This window comes from Pseudophryne corroboree, chromosome 1 (assembly GCF_028390025.1).
Source record: "Pseudophryne corroboree isolate aPseCor3 chromosome 1, aPseCor3.hap2, whole genome shotgun sequence".
Taxonomy (NCBI): Eukaryota; Metazoa; Chordata; class Amphibia; order Anura; family Myobatrachidae; genus Pseudophryne; species Pseudophryne corroboree.
The window spans coordinates 1,034,252,673-1,034,274,067 of NC_086444.1; the positions used below are offsets into that span (position 1 = coordinate 1,034,252,673).

Sequence of the window (21,395 nt, forward strand, 5' to 3'; positions counted from 1 at the left end):
CCAACACCCATATCATGTTTGTCTTGCAAAGCTGTGTTAACCTCTCAGGATCTGGTTCAGGATCGTTTGTGTGCAAATTGTTTTAGCTTTCACCAGGGTCTCTTGAAAAATACAAGGCAGATTCAGGTGCAGGTTGATACACCTTGGGCTATGTTTGCACAGACATTATCCAGTACAGCTGAACGGATAATTCCTCCAACTCCTGTACCAGGGATAGGTTACACGATTAACCCTTACATGCAGCTTCCCACCTGCGGTTTATCACTTCCAGCAGCAGCCTCTCAAAAGAAACAGGTTGATAAGCTAGTGGTGAGTAAATCTTCATACTCACAGGCTACACGTTTCAGATGAGGATTCATCGGAGGATGAAAGGTCAATAAACTCTGCTTCGGCATACGAAGAGGAGGAAGGTCTCAGCTCAGTGGATATAGCGGAGTTAATTAAAGCAATGAAAGCCATTCTATCCTTAGAGGATTCAGCACCTGTGTTAAAAACCAAGGCACCTGTGTTTAAACGTCCCAAAACAGTTAAGAATGAGTTTCCAGGGTCAGATCAGCTGACGGAAATCATGGAAAAGGCTTGGGCTACGCCCAATAAGAAATGGCATTCCAATTATCCTCTTCCAGCTGGGGATTGTTTAAAAAGGGAGGTGGCTCCTAAAGTAGATACGCAAGTGATTCGATTAGTGCAAAAATCTACATAACCTTTGCCTTCAACATCATTAAATGATGTCACGGATAGGAGACTAGATGGTTTTCTAAAAACAATTTTTTCCCTGTCTGTGGCAGTCATAAGGCCAGTCATGGCTTCAGCTTGGATGGCAAATGCAGTGGCTGCCTGGGCTGATGCATTGGAGGGGAATTTTTCTATAGCATCTAGAGCAGGCATTCCCAACCGCAGTCCCCAAGGCACACCAACAGTGCAGGTTTTAGTGATATCCAGGCTTCAGCACAGATGGTTAAATCAAAATAACTGAGGTACTAATTAAGTCACCTGTGTTCAAGCCTGGATAGCACTAAAACCAGGACTGTTATTGTGGACAGAGGATGGGAAACACTGATCTAGAGAGCAAAAATCCCATATAGCACATAAAAAATGGGCTGCAATGTTCTTGGAAGAAGCAGCATTGGATATGGGTACTAGTGCCTCCAGGGCATCAGCTTCAACAATCGCTGCTCACAGAGCAGAGCAGTTTGGCTACGTACGTGGAAAGCTAATTGAGAATCTAAGAAGGTTTTGGAATCTTAGCCTTTTTCTGGAGATATTCATTTTAGTAAAGCATTGACAGATATTTTGGAGTCAGAAGCCGACTCCAAGAAGGTAAAGCTTCCTTCCACATACAATTTCAAACCTAAAGTTCCGGCTTTTTGGCCCTTTCGGTCTCAAGGAAAAGCTAAAGGAAAAGTGATGGCAGGCAGTCCCAATACAACAAGTCTGGTAAGACTAAAAAGTATTTGGCTACCAGAGTACCGGGCGGGCCTCCACCTGGGGGATCCCAGGGTGGGGGGACGACTTCTTCAGTTTGCACAGATCTGGCAGCAGTCTACAACAGATGCCTGGGTGCAGGAAGCAGTATCTCTAGGTTATGCTTTTGCCTTCAAGAAGCACCCTCCTCGAAGGTTGTTTTTGTACCAGCCCGTCTCGGGTAGAGACGAAGGCCAGGGCTTTCCAAGTGGCAATTCAGAAATTGCTTCAGTCAGAAGTAATTCCAGTTCCTCCTGCGCAACAAGGACAGGGTTTTTACTCCAACCTGTTTCTAGTTCAGAAACCGAATGGGTCATTTCGGCCCATTCTCAATCTCAAAGTGCTTAACAAGTACATTTGGGTAAAACGGTTTCATATGGAGACTTTACGTTCCATCATTTTGGCCATGGAGCCGGGGGATTATATGGTATCCCTGGATATAAAGGATGCTTACCTACATGTTCCTATAGCACTGTCTCCATCAGTGCTTTCTCAGGTTCGCTATCCTGCAACAGCATTTTCAGTTCCAGGCCCTACCTTTTGGGTTAACCACAGCCCCCAGTGTATTTACCAAGATTATGGTGGTAATGGTAGCTTATCTCGGTCAGCAGGGGATAAGAATTTTTCCATACCTCGATGATCTTTTAATCCTGGCACAGTCGCAGGCATTGCTCCTATGTCATCTGCAACAGACAATAACGTGTCTGCAAAGGCACGGGTGGCTCATAAATTGGGCAAAATCATCTCTGATTCCGTCAGAGCGGATGACTCACTTGGGAGCTGTACTGGATTCAAGTCTTCAGAGAGTAATTTTACCTCTGAATAAGATATCCAAGGTTCAGTCAAGGATTCAGGACTTGCTACACAGTCAAATAGTATCCACTCAAGCAGCAATGCGTGTGATGGGATTGATGGTGTCAACATTCAACATGGTGGCGTATGCACAGTTCCACTCGAGGCCTCTGCAGCACCTGATCCTTGCCAAATGGAATGGGTTGCATCAGATGATAAAAAAGCAGACTATGGTTTTTACGATAGACGTAAGAAGGTCATTAGCCTGGTGGCTACAGACATCCCATCTGGACAAGGGGAGGCCCTTTTGAATATCAGATTGGGAAATTCTGACAACAGATGCCAGTCTCCAGGGCTGGGGAGCAGTGTCAGGAAGATTGTGTTTGCAGGGGAATTGGACCAAAGAAGAAGGTTGCCTGCCAATACATATATTGGAACTTCGGGCCATATACCTGTACATGGCACTGATTCAGGCAAAGGACATTCTTTGGGGAAAACCAGTTCAGATCCGCTCAGACAATGCGACGGCAGTAGCGTACCTCAACCATCAGGGAGGAACTCGCAGCCGAAAAGCGATGAAGGAGGTAAGTCACATACTAAAGTGGGCAGAACTTCATCATCCAGCCTTGTCTGCAGTGTTCGTTCCGGGAGTCTTAAACTGGGAAGCGGATTTTCTCAGTCGACACGTCATTCAGGCAAGCGAATGGGCTCTACACCCGGAAGTCTTCCAGACCCTAGCAGACAAGTGGGGTTTGCCAGAGATAGATCTCATGGCGACCCGTCAGAACAACAAAGTTCTCACATACGGGTCAAGAGCAAAGGATCCCAGAGCGATCTTTGTGGATGCCCTGTCAGTGAGATGGGACTTTAATCTGGCTTATGTGTTTCCTCCAATCACCCTATTACCCAGGGTGGTGAGAAAGATAAAGCAAGGAAAGGGTGTCGTGATACTTTTAGCTCCAGCTAGGCCCAGAAGGCATTGGCACACAGATCTGCAGAGAATGTCGATGGATGCCCCACTCCTGCTCCCTCAACATCCAGATCTACTGATGCAGGGTCCTTGTTATCACAGACATCTGGATCGACTGTCTTTGACGGCGTGGCTCTTGAAAACTCTATCCTGAAGTCAAGAGGATTCGCACAACAAGTAATTAAAACTATGCTCAAAGCAAGGAAACCTTCCTCAGCTCGCTTTTATCACCGAATATGGCAAACCTATATTCATTGGTGCAGTGAACTGAAAATAGACCCTAAGTCTTTCAGAGTTTCCAGGGTCTTAGCATTCCTTCAGGCAGGAATGGATAAAGGTGGCTTCCTTGAGAGTGCAAGTGTCAGCATTGACTGTATGGTTCCAAAAGAAAATTGCCAACTTACAGGATGTGTGTACTTTTTTCCCGGGTAATGCTGCTCATTCAACCTCCTTTTGTTCCTCCTACAGTACCTTGGGACTTAAATTTAGTCCTAAAGGCCCTTTAAGTTGCCCCATTAGAACCACTTAATAAAGTGGATCTTAAATGGTTGACAGCTAAAGTTCTCTTTCTACTGGTCATGGCGTCAGCTAGAAGAGTGTCAGATTTAGGGGCATTGTCATGTCATTCCCCATTTCTGATTTTTTATCCAGATAAAGCAGTTCTCAGAACTAGATCTGGGTATCTTCTCAAGGTGGTGTCTAAATTCCACCTTAACGAAGAAATTGTAGTCCCGGCCTTCCAGGTACCAGGCTTTTCTGCGGGAGATGCATCACTGGACGTGGTCCGTGCCTTAAAGATCTACGTGGATCGCACCAGTGCCATCAGATAGATTCTCTCTTCATTCTCTACGAATTTCACAAGAGAGGATGGCCTGCTGATAACTAGCACTGGCAAGGTGGCTTAGGATGACGATTTCAGAAGCATATTCTCAAGCTGATCTCCCTGTTCCGGCTAATGTCTTCTCACTCTACTCGTAAGGTAGCTCCATCATGGGCAAAACAACGTGGTGCTTCAGCAGAACAGATATGTAAGGGAGCCACATGGTCTTCCATTAACACATTCATTAGACATTATGCCATGGATACCTTTGCCTCTCATGACGCTGAATTCGGGCGAAGGATTCTCATGTCCAAGCAGGAGCGTCCCCACCACTAAAGCCCAATGTTATCCTGTGGATAACCTGTGGACGCTGTCGGAGAAATATCAACGGTAAGCTCTTACCATAACATATAACGGTATTTTTCCTAAGTCCAGAGGTTCCACAGGAATCCAACCCTGACGCACCTGATTTGAGGATCCTTTTACTCACTAACCTCTTCCTTCTTGTACGGAAGGGTGTGTATGTGTGTTCTTCTCGCCTGATTAGGGCTATCTTTGATGCTCCTGCCTTGAGCTTTGGAAAAAAACAACTGATTTGCCTGAGCCAGGAGGCGGGGATATATGGAAGGGCCCATTGCATGCTGGGAGGCTAAAAAGCTTTGACCGATTGGTGCAAATCCGCTGTCGCTTCATCATACCCCAGTGTTATCCTGTGGAACCTGTGGACTTGGGAGAAATACCGTTATCAACGGTAAGTTCTTACCATAACGTATATATTAAGGTGGGTCGTTATGTGTTGAAATAACTGTTATGGCACTTTTTAGAAAGTTTGATAAATCTCCCTCAAAAGGAAAAATGGAGGTATTGTCTATTGCAACCAATCAGAGTCTAGCTTTCATTTTCTAGAATATATAAAATAAAGGCTAGAACTGGTCCGGTTGCTATAAGGAACTCCCAATAGGCCTTAAAATATGATCTACACCAGACATGTCAAACTCGCGGGCCGCATGCGGTCACTATCGCCTACTTTTGTGGGCTGCGCGCAGAGCCGGCCCCCAACCTTTGCATCCCTACTGAGCAGTACTACGGTACTGACTTGACAGCGGTGCCACGTCGGTGGCAAGGAAGGCAGATAGGTCTTCGAGGAGGGGTAGTGTGGGCGGAGCGGGAGGACTGGCACCACCAATAGCATCAGGGCAGAGGTTGGGACTAGGTAGGGGGCTTACAGACTCCCGCTTGTCACCACTCACTGAGCTGAGCAGCTCGGATACAAGCGATCCGACCTGCCCACTCCACGTTGCTCGAATAAGCATGCCTCTGGAGGCATGCTGATTCGAGCAACGTGGAGTGGGCAGGTCGGATCGCTTGTATCCGCACCGTTCAGCTCTGTGAGTGGTGACAAGCGGGAGACCTCAAAGGATGGCCAGCTATCAAAGACATTGATGGGGCACAGGGGAAGGCATGTGTGTGATGGGAGTGTTTGGGCAACACAGTGGCTGTGATAGAACAGTGGTGGGGGGTGACACTGTGGCTGGGAGAGAACATGGGTGGGGAAGTGATACTGGCTGTGAGAGGACACAGGGGTGGGGGGTGACAGTGGCTGTGAGAGAACACAGGGTGGGGGGTGACACTGTCTGTGAGAGGCATATCTGTTATCTGGCACCATGGCGGCATATGTGTTTTCTTTCACTGTGGGGGTATATGTGTATCTGGCACTGTGGGGGCATATGTGTATCACACACCCATTTTTTTGGCAAGAGCACCGACACAGTACCACTAAGACATTTTTCCTACTTGCACCACTGCATTAAAGTAAATGTTTTCTTCACGATACTTGACATCTCTTTGATTATACTTTGTTGTTGGTTTTTCTAAAAAAAAAAAAACCTTTGAAAATTGCATATAAGACTCTTTTTTCTTCTTGCGGTCCACACAATAGACCTTGATTATTCGGCCCAGTTGGGATTTTAAGTTTGACATGCCTGGTCTACACACACCAATGTTTACTTTTGCTTTTAGTCTTACGCTGTTGAGGAAAAGTATAAAATTGACCATTTATGTAAATAATAAATTTATAAAAATATTGGCGTTTACAAAGGATGTAATCCAGCACAAGATTTTAATACAGACTATAGTGAGACTACGGCTTCCCCTATTTGCCGCCACACAGCAGTTCATGATCTGTGTAATAATAATTGAGACGGGATGTTTTGGTACTGAAGATTTATACAGACAAAAACAAAAAGGACCTGGGAACATACCTTTTCCACTATTGTTTGGATATCTTCAGCACCCTTATAATGTGGATCAAGAATCAAGAATTTAATTTCTCCTGTAGACTCACTCCAGTTCACTCCAAGAATTGTATGCGCTAAAACACCTCCCCCTGAACAACATAAGAAAATTTGTTACAAGGGAGAGGTTTAGGACTAGATGTCAACCAGTGAGGTTTAGTTGACATTCTAATCAAATCAACATTTCATGATGTCAATGTTGACACCCATAATGGACCAGGAAAACAGTATATTATTACTAATACTTATAAGGCGCCACAAACTTTCACACTGTTGTTCATTGCGAACATACATAACAAGATAAAGTGACAGTATAACTTATATACATAATTACAAATACAGACATAATTACAGAGCACACCTGGCTAACCTGTGGCTCTCTAGCTGTTGTAAAACTACAAAGTCCCAGCATTCCCTGCCACAGTGTTGCTATTAGGGAATGCTAGAACTATGGCAGGGGATGCTGGGATGTGTAGTTTCACAACAGCTGGAGAGCCACTGGTTGGCTAGGGGTGTAGTAAGGTATGCCGGCGGCCGGGCTCCCGGCGACCAGCATACCGGCGCCGGGAGCCCGACCGCCGGCATACCGACAGTGTGGCGAGCGCAAAGGAGCCCCTTGCAGGCTCGCTGCGGGCACAGTGGCGCGCTACGCGCACCACGCTATTTATTTTCCCTCCAGGGGGGTCATGGACCCCCACGAGGGAGAACAGCTGTCGGTATGCCGGGTGTCAGGATCCCGGCGCCGGAATACTGTGCGCCGGGATCCCGACATTCGGCATACTGAAGACCACCCGTTGGCTAGACATGTTACAGAGTAGATCAGCTGGCTGACTAGACTGCATAGAAATTAAGCATGGATCTCTCCGTGTGTATGCCCATAGCGATAACCACGCGTCGCAATCGCTGACTCTAGATTCTAGATCGCTCACTTCACTGCTGTGTGAAGTGAGCGTCCCCTTTCCCCTGCTCAGCACACATCCCGCTGTGTGCTGAGCGGGGGGAGAGATGCGTGATGTTCGGTCTCCGCTAGATCACACATCTCCCCATATATACAGGGCTGAAGAGAAGGAATGACCTGACAATCTAAGGGGAAGATGTATCAAATCTTCTAAAGAGGACAAATGAAGGGTTATATGGAGAGGTTTCAATGTACGATAATACCTGTCATTTCCTAATCACACTTTTTTATAAGCTCCAGACAATCAAATCACTAACAGTCCAAGGAGAAGTGCTGCCTGCAGGAACCAATCAGATTCTAGCCATAATTTTATAGAATGTACTGGATAAATGATAGAAAGATTCTGATTGGTTTCTATGGGCAACACCTCCACTTGTCCTCTTTAGAAGGTTTGAGGACATCTCCACCAGTAAATTTATAAGCTGCTTTTATTTGAAATCAAACACACTAGTGGTGGGATGTAATGGAGTCCGAGATCGCTGGAGATGTGGGATGCCGTCCAATCTCGGACGAGGGGCAATCACTTACAAATCGTATGAGATCAGCCAGCATTGCGCATCTACAGTGATCTGACTCCATTAAACGCCGCCGCAGATGCCTATTCTGTTTAATTAGTGATTATTCTCAGAAGCATGAACTAAAACTAAAACATTAAAATTAATGCAGATTTACTTATTAAAATGTGCATGACACCCCTCCTCCAATCATCCCGACACTGCCATATGCAGCCTTGCCTCACTATCACATGACTGCACAGGTCACCGGTTCCTTCCGGTTTCCTCAGCGCTTGCAGGTATTATATAAATAACTCAGAGATAATACAGTTACAAGTATATATGTAGGGACACACAAGTTATCTGTGTTAGACCTTTGAACTTGTGCTTTATTAGAGGTCACCCAGAAGACAATGCAAAAAGGGTTGCCTTCCAGTCACATGCCCAGATACATTCTATAATGGTGTTTGTGTCTATGGGGCTACAGTACACAAGCACATAAAGCACCCACGTGCCACTAGCTGTACACACAAAGCTGTTTGTCATGTACACACACAGTGGAAAAGCTCATGATTACCAAATACCATGTGAAGCACAGCACAGTGTCAATAGTCACTCTTACCAATCATGACTGGCGTTCCTTCTGACAGGAAGTGATTAACAAGCTCTCTCCCCCTGGATGCCAACTCTGTGCCCTGGCTGTAGAGGTCAAAAATAGTTACTGGCATCATACCGACCACAATTCATTCGATTTCTCATCAGCTCTGACAAAGGTACAAGCAATTCATTCTATTTCTAGTTACACCTTATGGCTATAATTTCTGATACATATACAGTATTGCTGATTATATATATATTTTTTAACATTTCTTTCTTTATTGAAGCATTTCTTTAAAGAAAATAGCAATAAGTACTGGAACACTGTGGGGAATAACAGAAAAAACATAATGTAATAGATACAAAACATAGTGCACGATGTAAGGAGGAGTACAAAAAAGGGTAATTTGTACAATATTATAGAATAACAAATAACACCTATAGGTACGCCGTGGACCTTCAGAGATGGGAACACGCCACGACCACTAACTAGCGCTAACAAGAGTGATGGGAGGGTCTCTAAGAAAAATCCTGGTTTCATACCAGAGTATGCTACGAAAACATAAACTAATGGCCTCTCTAGTATGAGTAGGAAGTGTTTCAATAAAACTTTCCCATGTTGCGAAAAAGGATTCGGTGCGAGATTTTTTTTTTTAAGTGAGGCCTCCAACCAATCCATATGACAAATAAAAAATAGTTTCTCCCTGAACATTTCTAGAGTCGGGACGGAACTATGAACCCACATGTGCAAAACAGCTTTTCTAGCTGCCGATGAGATTGCTAAAAGTAATTTTTTAACGGGTTTGAGAGCTCTAATACCAAGAGGTATAATGCCAAATATAGCCCATTCCGGTGTAAAGGGGATGTAGTTCACTAAATGTTGGGAGGCAAAGCGCCAAACTGCCAACCAGAACCGTCTTAAAAGTGGACAGGCCCAAAAACAATGATAAAGATCTGCCGATTGATGGCCACATTTGGGACAGGAAGGATCGTTTAAAAGGCCTATTAAGAAACCTCTGTGGGGAGAAATATAAGATCTGTGAAAGATATTAAGATACATTTCCGTGTATTTAGCAGCAGGGAACATAGCTATTGAAAAAATAAGATTTTACTCACCGGTAAATCTATTTCTCGTAGTCCGTAGTGGATGCTGGGAACTCCGTAAGGACCATGGTGAATAGACGGGCTCCGCAGGAGACTGGGCACTCTAAAAGAAAGATTAGGTACTATCTGGTGTGCACTGGCTCCTCCCTCTATGCCCCTCCTCCAGACCTCAGTTAGGATACTGTGCCCGGAAGAGCTGACACAATAAGGAAGGATTTTGAATCCCGGGTAAGACTCATACCAGCCACACCAATCACACCGTATAACTCGTGATACTATACCCAGTTAACAGTATGAAATATAACTGAGCCTCTCAACAGATGGCTCAACAATAACCCTTTAGTTAGGCAATAACTATATACAAGTATTGCAGACAATCCGCACTTGGGATGGGCGCCCAGCATCCACTACGGACTACGAGAAATAGATTTACCGGTGAGTAAAATCTTATTTTCTCTGACGTCCTAGTGGATGCTGGGAACTCCGTAAGGACCATGGGGATTATACCAAAGCTCCCAAACGGGCGGGAGAGTGCGGATGACTCTGCAGCACCGAATGAGAGAACTCAAGGTCCTCCTCAGCCAGGGTATCAAATTTGTAGAATTTAGCAAACGTGTTTGCCCCTGACCAAGTTGCAGCTCGGCAAAGTTGTAAAGCCGAGACCCCTCGGGCAGCCGCCCAAGATGAGCCCACCTTCCTTGTGGAATGGGCTTTTACTGATTTAGGATGCGGCAATCCAGCCGCAGAATGCGCCAGCTGAATTGTGCTACAAATCCAGCGAGCAATAGTCTGCTTAGAAGCAGGAGCACCTATTTTGTTGGGTGCATACAGGATAAAAAGCGAGTCAGTTTTCCTGACTCCAGCCGTCCTGGAAACATAAATTTTCAAGGCCCTGACTACGTCCAGTAACTTGGAATCTTCCAAGTCCCTAGTAGCCGCAGGCACTACAATAGGTTGGTTCAAGTGAAAAGCTGATACCACCTTAGGGAGAAACTGGGGACGAGTCCTCAATTCTGCCCTATCCATATGGAAAATCAGATAAGGGCTTTTACATGACAAAGCCGCCAATTCTGACACCCGCCTGGCCGAAGCCAAGGCCAATAACATGACCACTTTCCACGTGAGATATTTCAGATCCACAGTTTTAAGTGGCTCAAACCAATGTGATTTCAGGAAACTCAACACCACATTGAGATCCCAAGGTGCCACAGGAGGCACAAAAGGGGGCTGAATATGAAGCACTCCCTTTACAAAAGTCTGAACTTCAGGCAGTGAAGCCAGTTCTTTCTGGAAGAAAATCGACAGAGACGAAATCTGGACCTTAATGGAACCCAATTTTAGGCCCATAGTCACTCCCGACTGTAGGAAGTGCAGAAAACGACCCAGCTGAAATTCCTCTGTAGGGGCCTTCCTGGCCTCACACCACGCAACATATTTTCGCCAAATACGGTGATAATGGTTTGCGGTTACTTCTTTCCTGGCTTTTATCAGCGTAGGAATGACTTCCTCCGGAATGCCCTTTTCCTTTAGGATCCGGAATTCAACCGCCATGCCGTCAAACGCAGCCGCGGTAAGTCTTGGAACAGACAGGGCCCCTGCTGTAGCAGATCCTGTCTGAGCGGTAGAGGCCATGGGTCCTCTGATATCATTTCTTGAAGTTCTGGGTACCAAGCTCTTCTTGGCCAATCCGGAACCACGAGTATCGTTCTTACTCCTCGCCTTCTTATTATTCTCAGTACCTTTGGTATGAGAGGCAGAGGAGGGAACACATAAACCGACCGGTACACCCACGGTGTCACTAGAGCGTCCACAGCTATCGCCTGAGGGTCTCTTGACCTGGCGCAATATCTCTTTAGCTTTTTGTTGAGGCGGGACGCCATCATGTCCACCTGTGGCCTTTCCCAACGGTTTACTAACAGTTGGAAGACTTCTGGATGAAGTCCCCACTCTCCCGGGTGTAGGTCGTGTCTGCTGAGGAAGTCTGCTTCCCAGTTGTCTACTCCCGGAATGAACACTGCTGACAGTGCTATGACGTGATTTTCCGCCCATCGGAAAATGGCTTCTGCCATCGCCATCCTGCTTCTTGTGCCGCCCTGTCGGTTTACATGGGCGACTGCCGTGATGTTGTCTGATTGGATCAGTACCGGCTGGTTTTGAAGCAGGGGCCTTGCCTGACTTAGGGCATTGTAAATGGCCCTCAGTTCCAGAATATTTATGTGTAGGGATGACTCCTGACTTGACCAAAGTCCCTGGAAATTTTTTCCCTGTGTGACTGCCCCCCAGCCTCGAAGGCTGGCATCCGTGGTCACCAGGACCCAGTCCTGTATGCCGAATCTGCGGCCCTCTTGAAGATGAGCACTCTGCAGCCACCACAGTAGAGACACCCTGGTCCTTGGAGACAGGGTTATCAGTCGATGCATCTGAAGATGCGATCCCGACCACTTGTCCAAGAGGTCCCACTGGAAGGTCCTTGCATGGAACCTGCCGAATGGAATTGCTTCGTATGAAGCCACCATTTTTCCCAGGACTCGTGTGCAGTGATGCACCGATACCTGTTTTGGTTTCAGGAGGTCTCTGACTAGAGATGACAGCTCCTTGGCTTTCTCCTGCGGGAGAAACACTTTTTTCTGTTCTGTGTCCAGAACCATCCCCAGGAACAGTAGGCGTGTGGAAGGAACCAGCTGTGACTTTGGAATGTTTAGAATCCAGCCATGCTGTTGTAGCACTTCCCGAGATAGTGCTACTCCGACCAACAACTGCTCCTTGGACCTCGCCTTTATAAGGAGATCGTCCAAGTACGGGATAATTAAAACTCCCTTTTTTCGAAGGAGTATCATCATTTCCGCCATTACCTTGGTAAACACCCTCGGTGCCGTGGACAGTCCAAACGGCAGTGTCTGGAATTGGTAATGGCAATCCTGTACCACAAATCTGAGGTACTCCTGGTGAGGAAGGTAAATGAGGACATGCAGGTAAGCATCCTTGATGTCCAGGGATACCATGTAATCCCCCTCGTCCAGGCTTGCAATAACCGCCCTGAGCGATTCCATCTTGAACTTGAATCTTTTTATGTATGTGTTCAAGGATTTCAGATTTAAAATGGGTCTCCCCGAACCGTCGGGTTTCGGTACCACAAACAGTGTGGAATAGTAACCCCGTCCTTGTTGAAGTAGGGGCACCTTGACTATCACCTGCTGGGAATACAGCTTGTGAATTGCCTCTAGCACAGCCTCCCTGCCCGAGGGAGTTGTCGGCAAGGCAGATTTAAGGAAACGGCGGGGGGGAGACGCCTCGAATTCCAGCTTGTACCCCTGAGATACTACTTGAAGGATCCAGGGATCCACCCGTGAGCGAACCCACTGATCGCTGAAATTTTTGAGGCGGCCCCCCACCGTACCTGGCTCCGCCTGTGGAGCCCCACCGTCATGCGGCGGATTTGGAAGAAGCGGGGGAGGACTTTTGTTCCTGGGAACCTGCTGTTTGTTGCAGCTTTTTCCCCCTACCTCTGCCTCTAGACAGAAAGGACCCGCCTTTTCCCCGCCTGTTTTTCTGGGGTCGAAAGGACTGTACCTGATAATACGGCGCTTTCTTAGGCTGTGAGGGGACATGGGGCAAAAATGCTGACTTCCCAGCTGTTGCTGTGGAAACTAGGTCTGAGAGACCATCCCCGAATAACTCCTCACCCTTATAAGGCAAAACTTCCATGTGCCTTTTTGAATCTGCATCCCCTGTCCACTGCCGAGTCCATAAGCCTCTCCTAGCAGAAATGGACAATGCACTTATTCTAGATGCCAGCCGGCAGATCTCCCTCTGTGCATCTCTCATGTACAAGACTGAGTCCTTTATATGCTCTACGGTTAGCAATATAGTGTCCCTGTCTAGGGTGTCAATATTTTCCGACAGGGAATCTGACCATGCAGCAGCAGCACTGCACATCCACGCTGAAGCAATAGCTGGTCTCAGTATAACACCAGTGTGTGTATATATAGACTTTAGGATAGCCTCCTGCTTTCTATCAGCAGGTTCCTTTAGGGCGGCTGTATCCGGAGACGGTAGTGCCACCTTTTTTGACAAACGTGTGAGCGCTTTATCCACCCTAGGGGGAGTTTCCCAACGTGACCTATCCTCTGGCGAGAAAGGGAACGCCATTAGTAATTTTTTTGAAATTACCAATTTTTTATCGGGGAAAGCCCACGCTTCTTCACACACTTCATTTAATTCTTCAGATGGGGGAAAAACTAATGGTAGTTTTTTCTCCCCAAACATAATACCCTTTTTTGAGGTACCTGGGTTTATGCAACGAATGGCCCTAGTGGACATTAAATTTGACTCATCGTCGTCGACACTGGTATCAGTATCCGTGTCGAGGTAGTGGGCGCTTTAGAGCCCCTGATGGCCTTTGAGTCGTCTGGGCAGGCACGAGCTGAGAAGCCGGCTGTCCCGCATTTGGCATGTCGTCAAATTTTTTATGTAAGGAGTCGACACTTGCACGTAATTCCTTCCATAAGTCCATCCACTCAGGTGTCTGCCCCGCAGGGGGTGACATCACATTTATAGGCATCTGCTCTGCCTCCACATAAGCCTCCTCATCAAACATGTCGACACAGTCGTACCGACACACCGCACACACACAGGGAATGCTCTTAAAGGAGACAGGACCCCACAAAAGCCCTTTGGGGAGACAGAGAGAGAGTATGCCAGCACACACCAGAGCGCTATATAATGCAGGGACTAACTGAATTATGTCCCCTTATAGCTGCTATAAGTTATACTGCGCCTAAATTTAGTGCCCCCCCTCTCTTTTTCACCCTTTCTGTAGTGCAGACTGCAGGGGAGAGCCAGGGAGCTTCCTTCCAGCGGAACTGTGAGGGAGAAATGGCGCCAGTGTGCTGAGGGAGATGGCTCCGCCCCTTTTTCGGCTGACTTTTCTCCCGCTTTTTTATGGATTCTGGCAGGGGTAATTACCACATATATAGCCTCTGGGGCTATATATTGTGATTATTTTGCCAGCCAAGGTGTTTTTATTGCTGCTCAGGGCGCCGCCCCCCCCCAGCGCCCTGCACCCCCAGTGACCGGAGTGTGAAGTGTGTATGAGGAGCAATGGTGCACAGCTGCAGTGCTGTGCGCTACCTTGGTGAAGACTGAAGTCTTCTGCCGCCGATTTTCCGGACCATCTTCATGCTTCTGGCTCTGTAAGGGGGACGGCGGCGCGGCTCCGGGAACGAACACCAAGGACGGGTCCTGCGGTCGATCCCTCTGGAGCGAATGGTGTCCAGTAGCCTAAGAAGCCCAAGCTAGCTGCAAGCAGGTAGGTTCGCTTCTTCTCCCCTTAGTCCCTCGTTGCAGTGAGCCTGTTGCCAGCAGGTCTCACTGTAAAATAAAAAACCTAACATATACTTTCTTTCTAGGAGCTCAGGAGAGCCCCTAGTGTGCATCCAGCTCGGCCGGGCACAGAAATCTAACGGAGGTCTGGAGGAGGGGCATAGAGGGAGGAGCCAGTGCACACCAGATAGTACCTAATCTTTCTTTTAGAGTGCCCAGTCTCCTGCGGAGCCCGTCTATTCCCCATGGTCCTTACGGAGTTCCCAGCATCCACTAGGACGTCAGAGAAATGTAGCATGTGCAGTAACCCATCAACATCTAAGTTAGGAAAATGTTCCAACCATTGGGCTATACCAGTTTTATATGTAGAATGGTCTAGTATAGTGTGGAGTTGTTTATAGTAAAATGAAATAGCACCTTTGGATTGTTCCAGTCGCAATAGTATTCGGTCCAATTGATTATCCCAATCAGTCGCAGGTAATAGTCTGGAAATCTTGCTAACATAATGTTGGGCTTGAAAAAAGCAAAGTTCTGGGGGCCAATATATGGGTATTTAGATAGGGCCTCCGCGTAAATTAATGGTTTATGGGATCCAGGATTAATGAGCTGTCCTATACTACAAATTCCTAACGATTTCCAGTCATTAAAAGGATAGGCGGCCTCTCCATTTTGAAAACCCGGATTTTGTAAAAAAGGCAAATGGATAGATAGGTGTTTGTGTAATTTATATTTATGTCTCAGGGATAGCCAAACTTACCTCGTAGTCATTAGGAGGGGATTATTAGTTAAATCAGTGGAAATCTCAGCATCAGTTAGGTGTAGAAAAGCTATTAGGGACACATGAGGAATGAAATTTTGTTCGAGAAGTGAATCAGTGTAGGTTTGAGTACTAGACAACCAGTCTTTAATATAGCGAACATGGGAAGCATAACTATACGTCAGAATGTCTGGAAAGTTGACTCCCCCATTGGTTTTAGGCTGACCTAATTTAAATAGACCAATTCTCGCGCGCTTATTGTTCCAAATAAATTTCCTAAAGGCCGACGTTATCCATAAGAGGTCTTATCTAGAGAGAAAAAGGGGGGGGGGACTTGTAATGGGTAAAGGAGTTTTGGAAAATAAGATTTTACTTACCGATAAATCTATTTCTCGGAGTCCGTAGTGGATGCTGGGGTTCCTGAAAGGACCATGGGGAATAGCGGCTCCGCAGGAGACAGGGCACAAAAAGTAAAGCTTTTCCAGATCAGGTGGTGTGCACTGGCTCCTCCCCCTATGACCCTCCTCCAGACTCCAGTTAGGTACTGTGCCCGGACGAGCGTACACAATAAGGGAGGATTTTGAATCCCGGGTAAGACTCATACCAGCCACACCAATCACACCGTACAACTTGTGATCTAAACCCAGTTAACAGTATGATAACAGCGGAGCCTCTGAAAGATGGCTTCCTTCAACAATAACCCGAATTAGTTAACAATAACTATGTACAATTATTGCAGATAATCCGCACTTGGGATGGGCGCCCAGCATCCACTACGGACTCCGAGAAATAGATTTATCGGTAAGTAAAATCTTATTTTCTCTATCGTCCTAGTGGATGCTGGGGTTCCTGAAAGGACCATGGGGATTATACCAAAGCTCCCAAACGGGCGGGAGAGTGCGGATGACTCTGCAGCACCGAATGAGAGAACTCCAGGTCCTCCTTAGCCAGAGTATCAAATTTGTAAAATTTTACAAACGTGTTCTCCCCTGACCACGTAGCTGCTCGGCAAAGTTGTAATGCCGAGACCCCTCGGGCAGCCGCCCAAGATGAGCCCACCTTCCTTGTGGAGTGGGCCTTTACAGATTTAGGCTGTGGCAGGCCTGCCACAGAATGTGCAAGTTGGATTGTGCTACAGATCCAACAAGCAATCGTCTGCTTAGACGCAGGAGCACCCATCTTGTTGGGTGCATACAATATAAACAACGAGTCAGATTTTCTGACTCCAGCTGTCCTTGCAATATATATTTTTAATGCTCTGACAACGTCCAGTAACTTGGAGTCCTCCAAGTCACTTGTAGCCGCAGGCACTACAATAGGCTGGTTCAGATGAAATGCTGACACCACCTTAGGGAGAAAATGCGGACGAGTCCGCAGTTCTGCCCTGTCCGAATGGAAAATCAGATATGGGCTTTTGTAAGATAAAGCTGCCAGTTCTGACACTCTCCTGGCCGAAGCCAGGGCTAGAAGCATGGTCACTTTCCATGTGAGATATTTCAAATCCACCTTCTTTAGTGGTTCAAACCAATGAGATTTTAGAAAGTCCAAAACCACATTGAGATCCCACGGTGCCACTGGAGGCACCACAGGAGGCTGTATATGTAGCACTCCCTTAACAAAGGTCTGGACTTCAGGGATTGAAGCCAATTCTTTTTGAAAGAAAATCGACAGGGCCGAAATTTGAACCTTAATAGATCCCAATTTGAGACCCATAGACAATCCTGATTGCAGGAAATGTAGGAATCGACCCAGTTGAAATTCCTCCGTCGGAGCACTCCGATCTTCGCACCACGCAACATATTTTCGCCAAATTCGGTGATAATGTTGCACGGTTACTTCCTTCCTTGCTTTAATCAAAGTAGGAATGACTTCTTCCGGCATGCCTTTTTCCTTTAGGATCCGGCGTTCAACCGCCATGCCGTCAAACGCAGCCGCGGTAAGTCTTGAAACAGACAGGGACCCTGCTGAAGCAAGTCCCTCCTTAGAGGTAGAGGCCACGGATCTTCCGTGATCATCTCTTGAAGTTCCGGGTACCAAGTCCTTCTTGGCCAATCCGAAACCACTAGTATCGTCCTTACGCCTCTTTGCCGTATAATTCTCAATACTTTTGGTATGAGAGGCAGAGGAGGAAACACATACACCGACTGGTACACCCAAGGCGTTACCAGCGCGTCCACAGCTATTGCCTGCGGATCTCTTGACCTGGCGCAATACCTGTCCAGTTTTTTGTTGAGGCGAGACGCCATCATGTCCACCATTGGTCTTTCCCAACGGGTTACCAGCAAGTGGAAGACTTCTGGATGAAGTCCCCACTCTCCCGGGTGAAGATCGTGTCTGCTGAGGAAGTCTGCTTCCCAGTTGTCCACTCCCGGGATGAACACTGCTGACAGTGCTATCACATGATTCTCTGCCCAGCGAAGAATCCTTGCAGCTTCTGCCATTGCACTCCTGCTTCTTGTGCCGCCCTGTCTGTTCACATGGGCGACTGCCGTGATGTTGTCCGACTGGATCAACACCGGTTTTCCCTGAAGCAGAGGTTCTGCCTGGCTTAGAGCATTGTATATTGCTCTTAGTTCCAGAATGTTTATGTGAAGAGACGTTTCCAGGCTCGTCCATACTCCCTGGAAGTTTCTTCCTTGTGTGACTGCTCCCCAGCCTCTCAGGCTGGCGTCCGTGGTCACCAGGATCCAATCCTGTATGCCGAATCTGCGGCCCTCCAATAGATGAGCACTCTGCAACCACCACAGAAGAGACACCCTTGTCCTTGGAGACAGGGTTATCCGCAGGTGCATCTGAAGATGCGACCCTGACCATTTGTCCAACAGATCCCTTTGGAAAATTCTTGCGTGGAATCTGCCGAATGGAATTGCTTCGTAAGAAGCCACCATTTTTCCCAGGACTCTTGTGCATTGATGTACAGACACCTTTCCTGGTTTTAGGAGGTTCCTGACAAGCTCGGATAACTCCTTGGCTTTTTCCTCCGGGAGAAAAACCTTTTTCTGAACCGTGTCCAGAATCATCCCTAGGAACAGCAGACGAGTTGTCGGCATTAACTGGGATTTTGGAATATTCAGAATCCACCCGTGCTGTTTTAGCACTTCTTGCGACAGTGCTAATCCCATCTCTAGCTGTTCTCTGGACCTTGCCCTTATTAGGAGATCGTCCAAGTATGGGATAATTAATATGCCTTTTCTTCGAAGAAGAATCATCATCTCGGCCATTACCTTTGTAAAGACCCGAGGTGCCGTGGACAATCCGAACGGCAGCGTCTGAAACTGATAGTGACAGTTTTGTACAACGAACCTGAGGTACCCCTGGTGTGAGGGGTAAATTGGAACGTGGAGATACGCATCCTTGATGTCCAAGGATACCATAAAGTCCCCCTCTTCCAGGTTCGCTATCACTGCTCTGAGTGACTCCATCTTGAACTTGAACTTCTTTATGTACAGGTTCAAGGACTTCAGATTTAGAATAGGCCTTACCGAGCCATCCGGCTTCGGTACCACAAAAAGAGTGGAATAATACCCCTTCCCTTGTTGTAGAAGAGGTACCTTGACTATCACCTGCTGAGAGTACAGCTTGTGAATGGCTTCCAAAACCGTCTCCCTTTCGGAGGGGGACGTTGGTAAAGCAGACTTCAGGAAACGGCGAGGTGGATCTGTCTCTAATTCCAACCTGTACCCCTGAGATATTATCTGCAGGATCCAGGGATCTACCTGCGAGTGAGCCCACTGCGCGCTGTAATTTTTGAGACGACCACCCACCGTCCCCGAGTCCGCTTGAGAAGCCCCAGCGTCATGCTGAGGCTTTTGTAGAAGCCGGGGAAGGCTTCTGTTCCTGGGAAGGAGCTGCCTGTTGCTGTCTCTTCCCTCGACCTCTGCCTCGTGGCAGATATGAATAGCCCTTTGCTCTCTTATTTTTAAAGGAACGAAAGGGCTGCGGTTGAAAAGTCGGTGCCTTTTTCTGTTGGGGAGTGACTTGAGGTAGAAAGGTGGATTTCCCGGCTGTAGCCGTGGCCACCAAATCTGATAGACCGACTCCAAATAACTCCTCCCCTTTATACGGCAAAACTTCCATATGTCGTTTTGAATCCGCATCGCCTGTCCACTGTCGCGTCCATAAAGCTCTTCTGGCCGAAATGGACATAGCACTTACCCGTGATGCCAGTGTGCAGATATCCCTCTGTGCATCACGCATATAAAGAAATGCATCCTTTATTTGTTCTAACGACAGTAAAATATTGTCCCTGTCCAGGGTATCAATATTTTCAATCAGGGACTCTGACCAAACTACCCCAGCACTGCACATCCAGGCAGTCGCTATAGCTGGTCGTAGTATAACACCTGCATGTGTGTATATACTTTTTTGGATATTTTCCATCCTCCTATCTGATGGATCTTTAAGTGCGGCCGTCTCAGGAGAGGGTAACGCCACTTGTTTAGATAAGCGTGTTAGCGCCTTGTCCACCCTAGGAGGTGTTTCCCAGCGCTCCCTAACCTCTGGCGGGAAAGGGTATAATGCCAATAATTTCTTTGAAATTATCAGCTTTTTATCAGGGGCAACCCACGCTTCATTACACACGTCATTTAATTCTTCTGATTCAGGAAAAACTATAGGTAGTTTTTTCACACCCCACATAATACCCTGTTTAGTGGTACCTGTAGTATCAGCTAAATGTAACGCCTCCTTCATTGCCAAAATCATATAACGTGTGGCCCTACTGGAAAATACGGTTGATTCGTCACCGTCACCACTGGAGTCAGTGCCTGTGTCTGGGTCTGTGTCGACCGACTGAGGCAAAGGGCGTTTCACAGCCCCTGACGGTGTTTGAGTCGCCTGGACAGGCACTAATTGATTGTCCGGCCGTCTCATGTCGTCAAACGACTGCTTTAGCGTGTTGACACTATCCCGTAGTTCCATAAATAAAGGCATCCATTCTGGTGTCGACTCCCTAGGGGGTGACATCCTCATATTTGGCAATTGCTCCGCCTCCACACCAATATCGTCCTCATACATGTCGACACACACGTACCGACACACAGCAGACACACAGGGAATGCTCCTAACGAAGACAGGACCCACTAGCCCTTTGGGGAGACAGAGGGAGAGTTTGCCAGCACACACCAAAAGCGCTATATATAACAGGGATAGCCTTATAATAAGTGCTCCCTTATAGCAGCTTTATATATGTCAAAATATCGCCATAAATTTGCCCCCCCTCTCTGTTTTACCCTGTTTCTGTAGTGCAGTGCAGGGGAGAGACCTGGGAGCCGTCCTGACCAGCGGAGCTGTGAGAGGAAATGGCGCCGTGTGCTGAGGAGATAGGCCCCGCCCCTTTTCCGGCGGGCTCGTCTCCCGCTATTTAGTGAATCCAGGCAGGGGTTAAATATCTCCATATAGCCTCTGGGGGCTATATGTGAGGTATTTTTAGCCTTTATATAGGTTACATTTGCCTCCCAGGGCGCCCCCCCCCCAGCGCCCTGCACCCTCAGTGACTGCGTGTGAAGTGTGCTGAGAGGAAAATGGCGCACAGCTGCAGTGCTGTGCGCTACCTTTAGAAGACTGCAGGAGTCTTCAGCCGCCGATTCTGGACCTCTTCTGACTTCAGCATCTGCAAGGGGGCCGGCGGCGCGGCTCCGGTGACCATCCAGGCTGTACCTGTGATCGTCCCTCTGGAGCTGATGTCCAGTAGCCAAGAAGCCAATCCATCCTGCACGCAGGTGAGTTCACTTCTTCTCCCCTCAGTCCCTCGTTGCAGTGATCCTGTTGCCAGCAGGACTCACTGTAAAATAAAAAACCTAAGCTAAACTTTTTCTAAGCAGC

The 21,395-nt window shown here is 47.4% G+C and overlaps 1 protein-coding gene across 1 annotated transcript in view; it reads right to left on the reverse strand.

The window, feature by feature from the left end:
- The window catches only part of UFSP2 (UFM1 specific peptidase 2), a 119,791-nt gene that overhangs the window by 33,107 nt on the left and 65,289 nt on the right, over window positions 1-21,395 (reverse strand). Inside the window, exons 10-11 of the mRNA XM_063920753.1 lie at window positions 8,415-8,491; window positions 6,308-6,432 (exon numbers count right to left, since the gene is read on the reverse strand). Of these exons, the coding sequence (XP_063776823.1) occupies window positions 6,308-6,432; window positions 8,415-8,491 (202 nt within the window). The remainder of the gene's footprint in view (window positions 1-6,307; window positions 6,433-8,414; window positions 8,492-21,395) is intronic.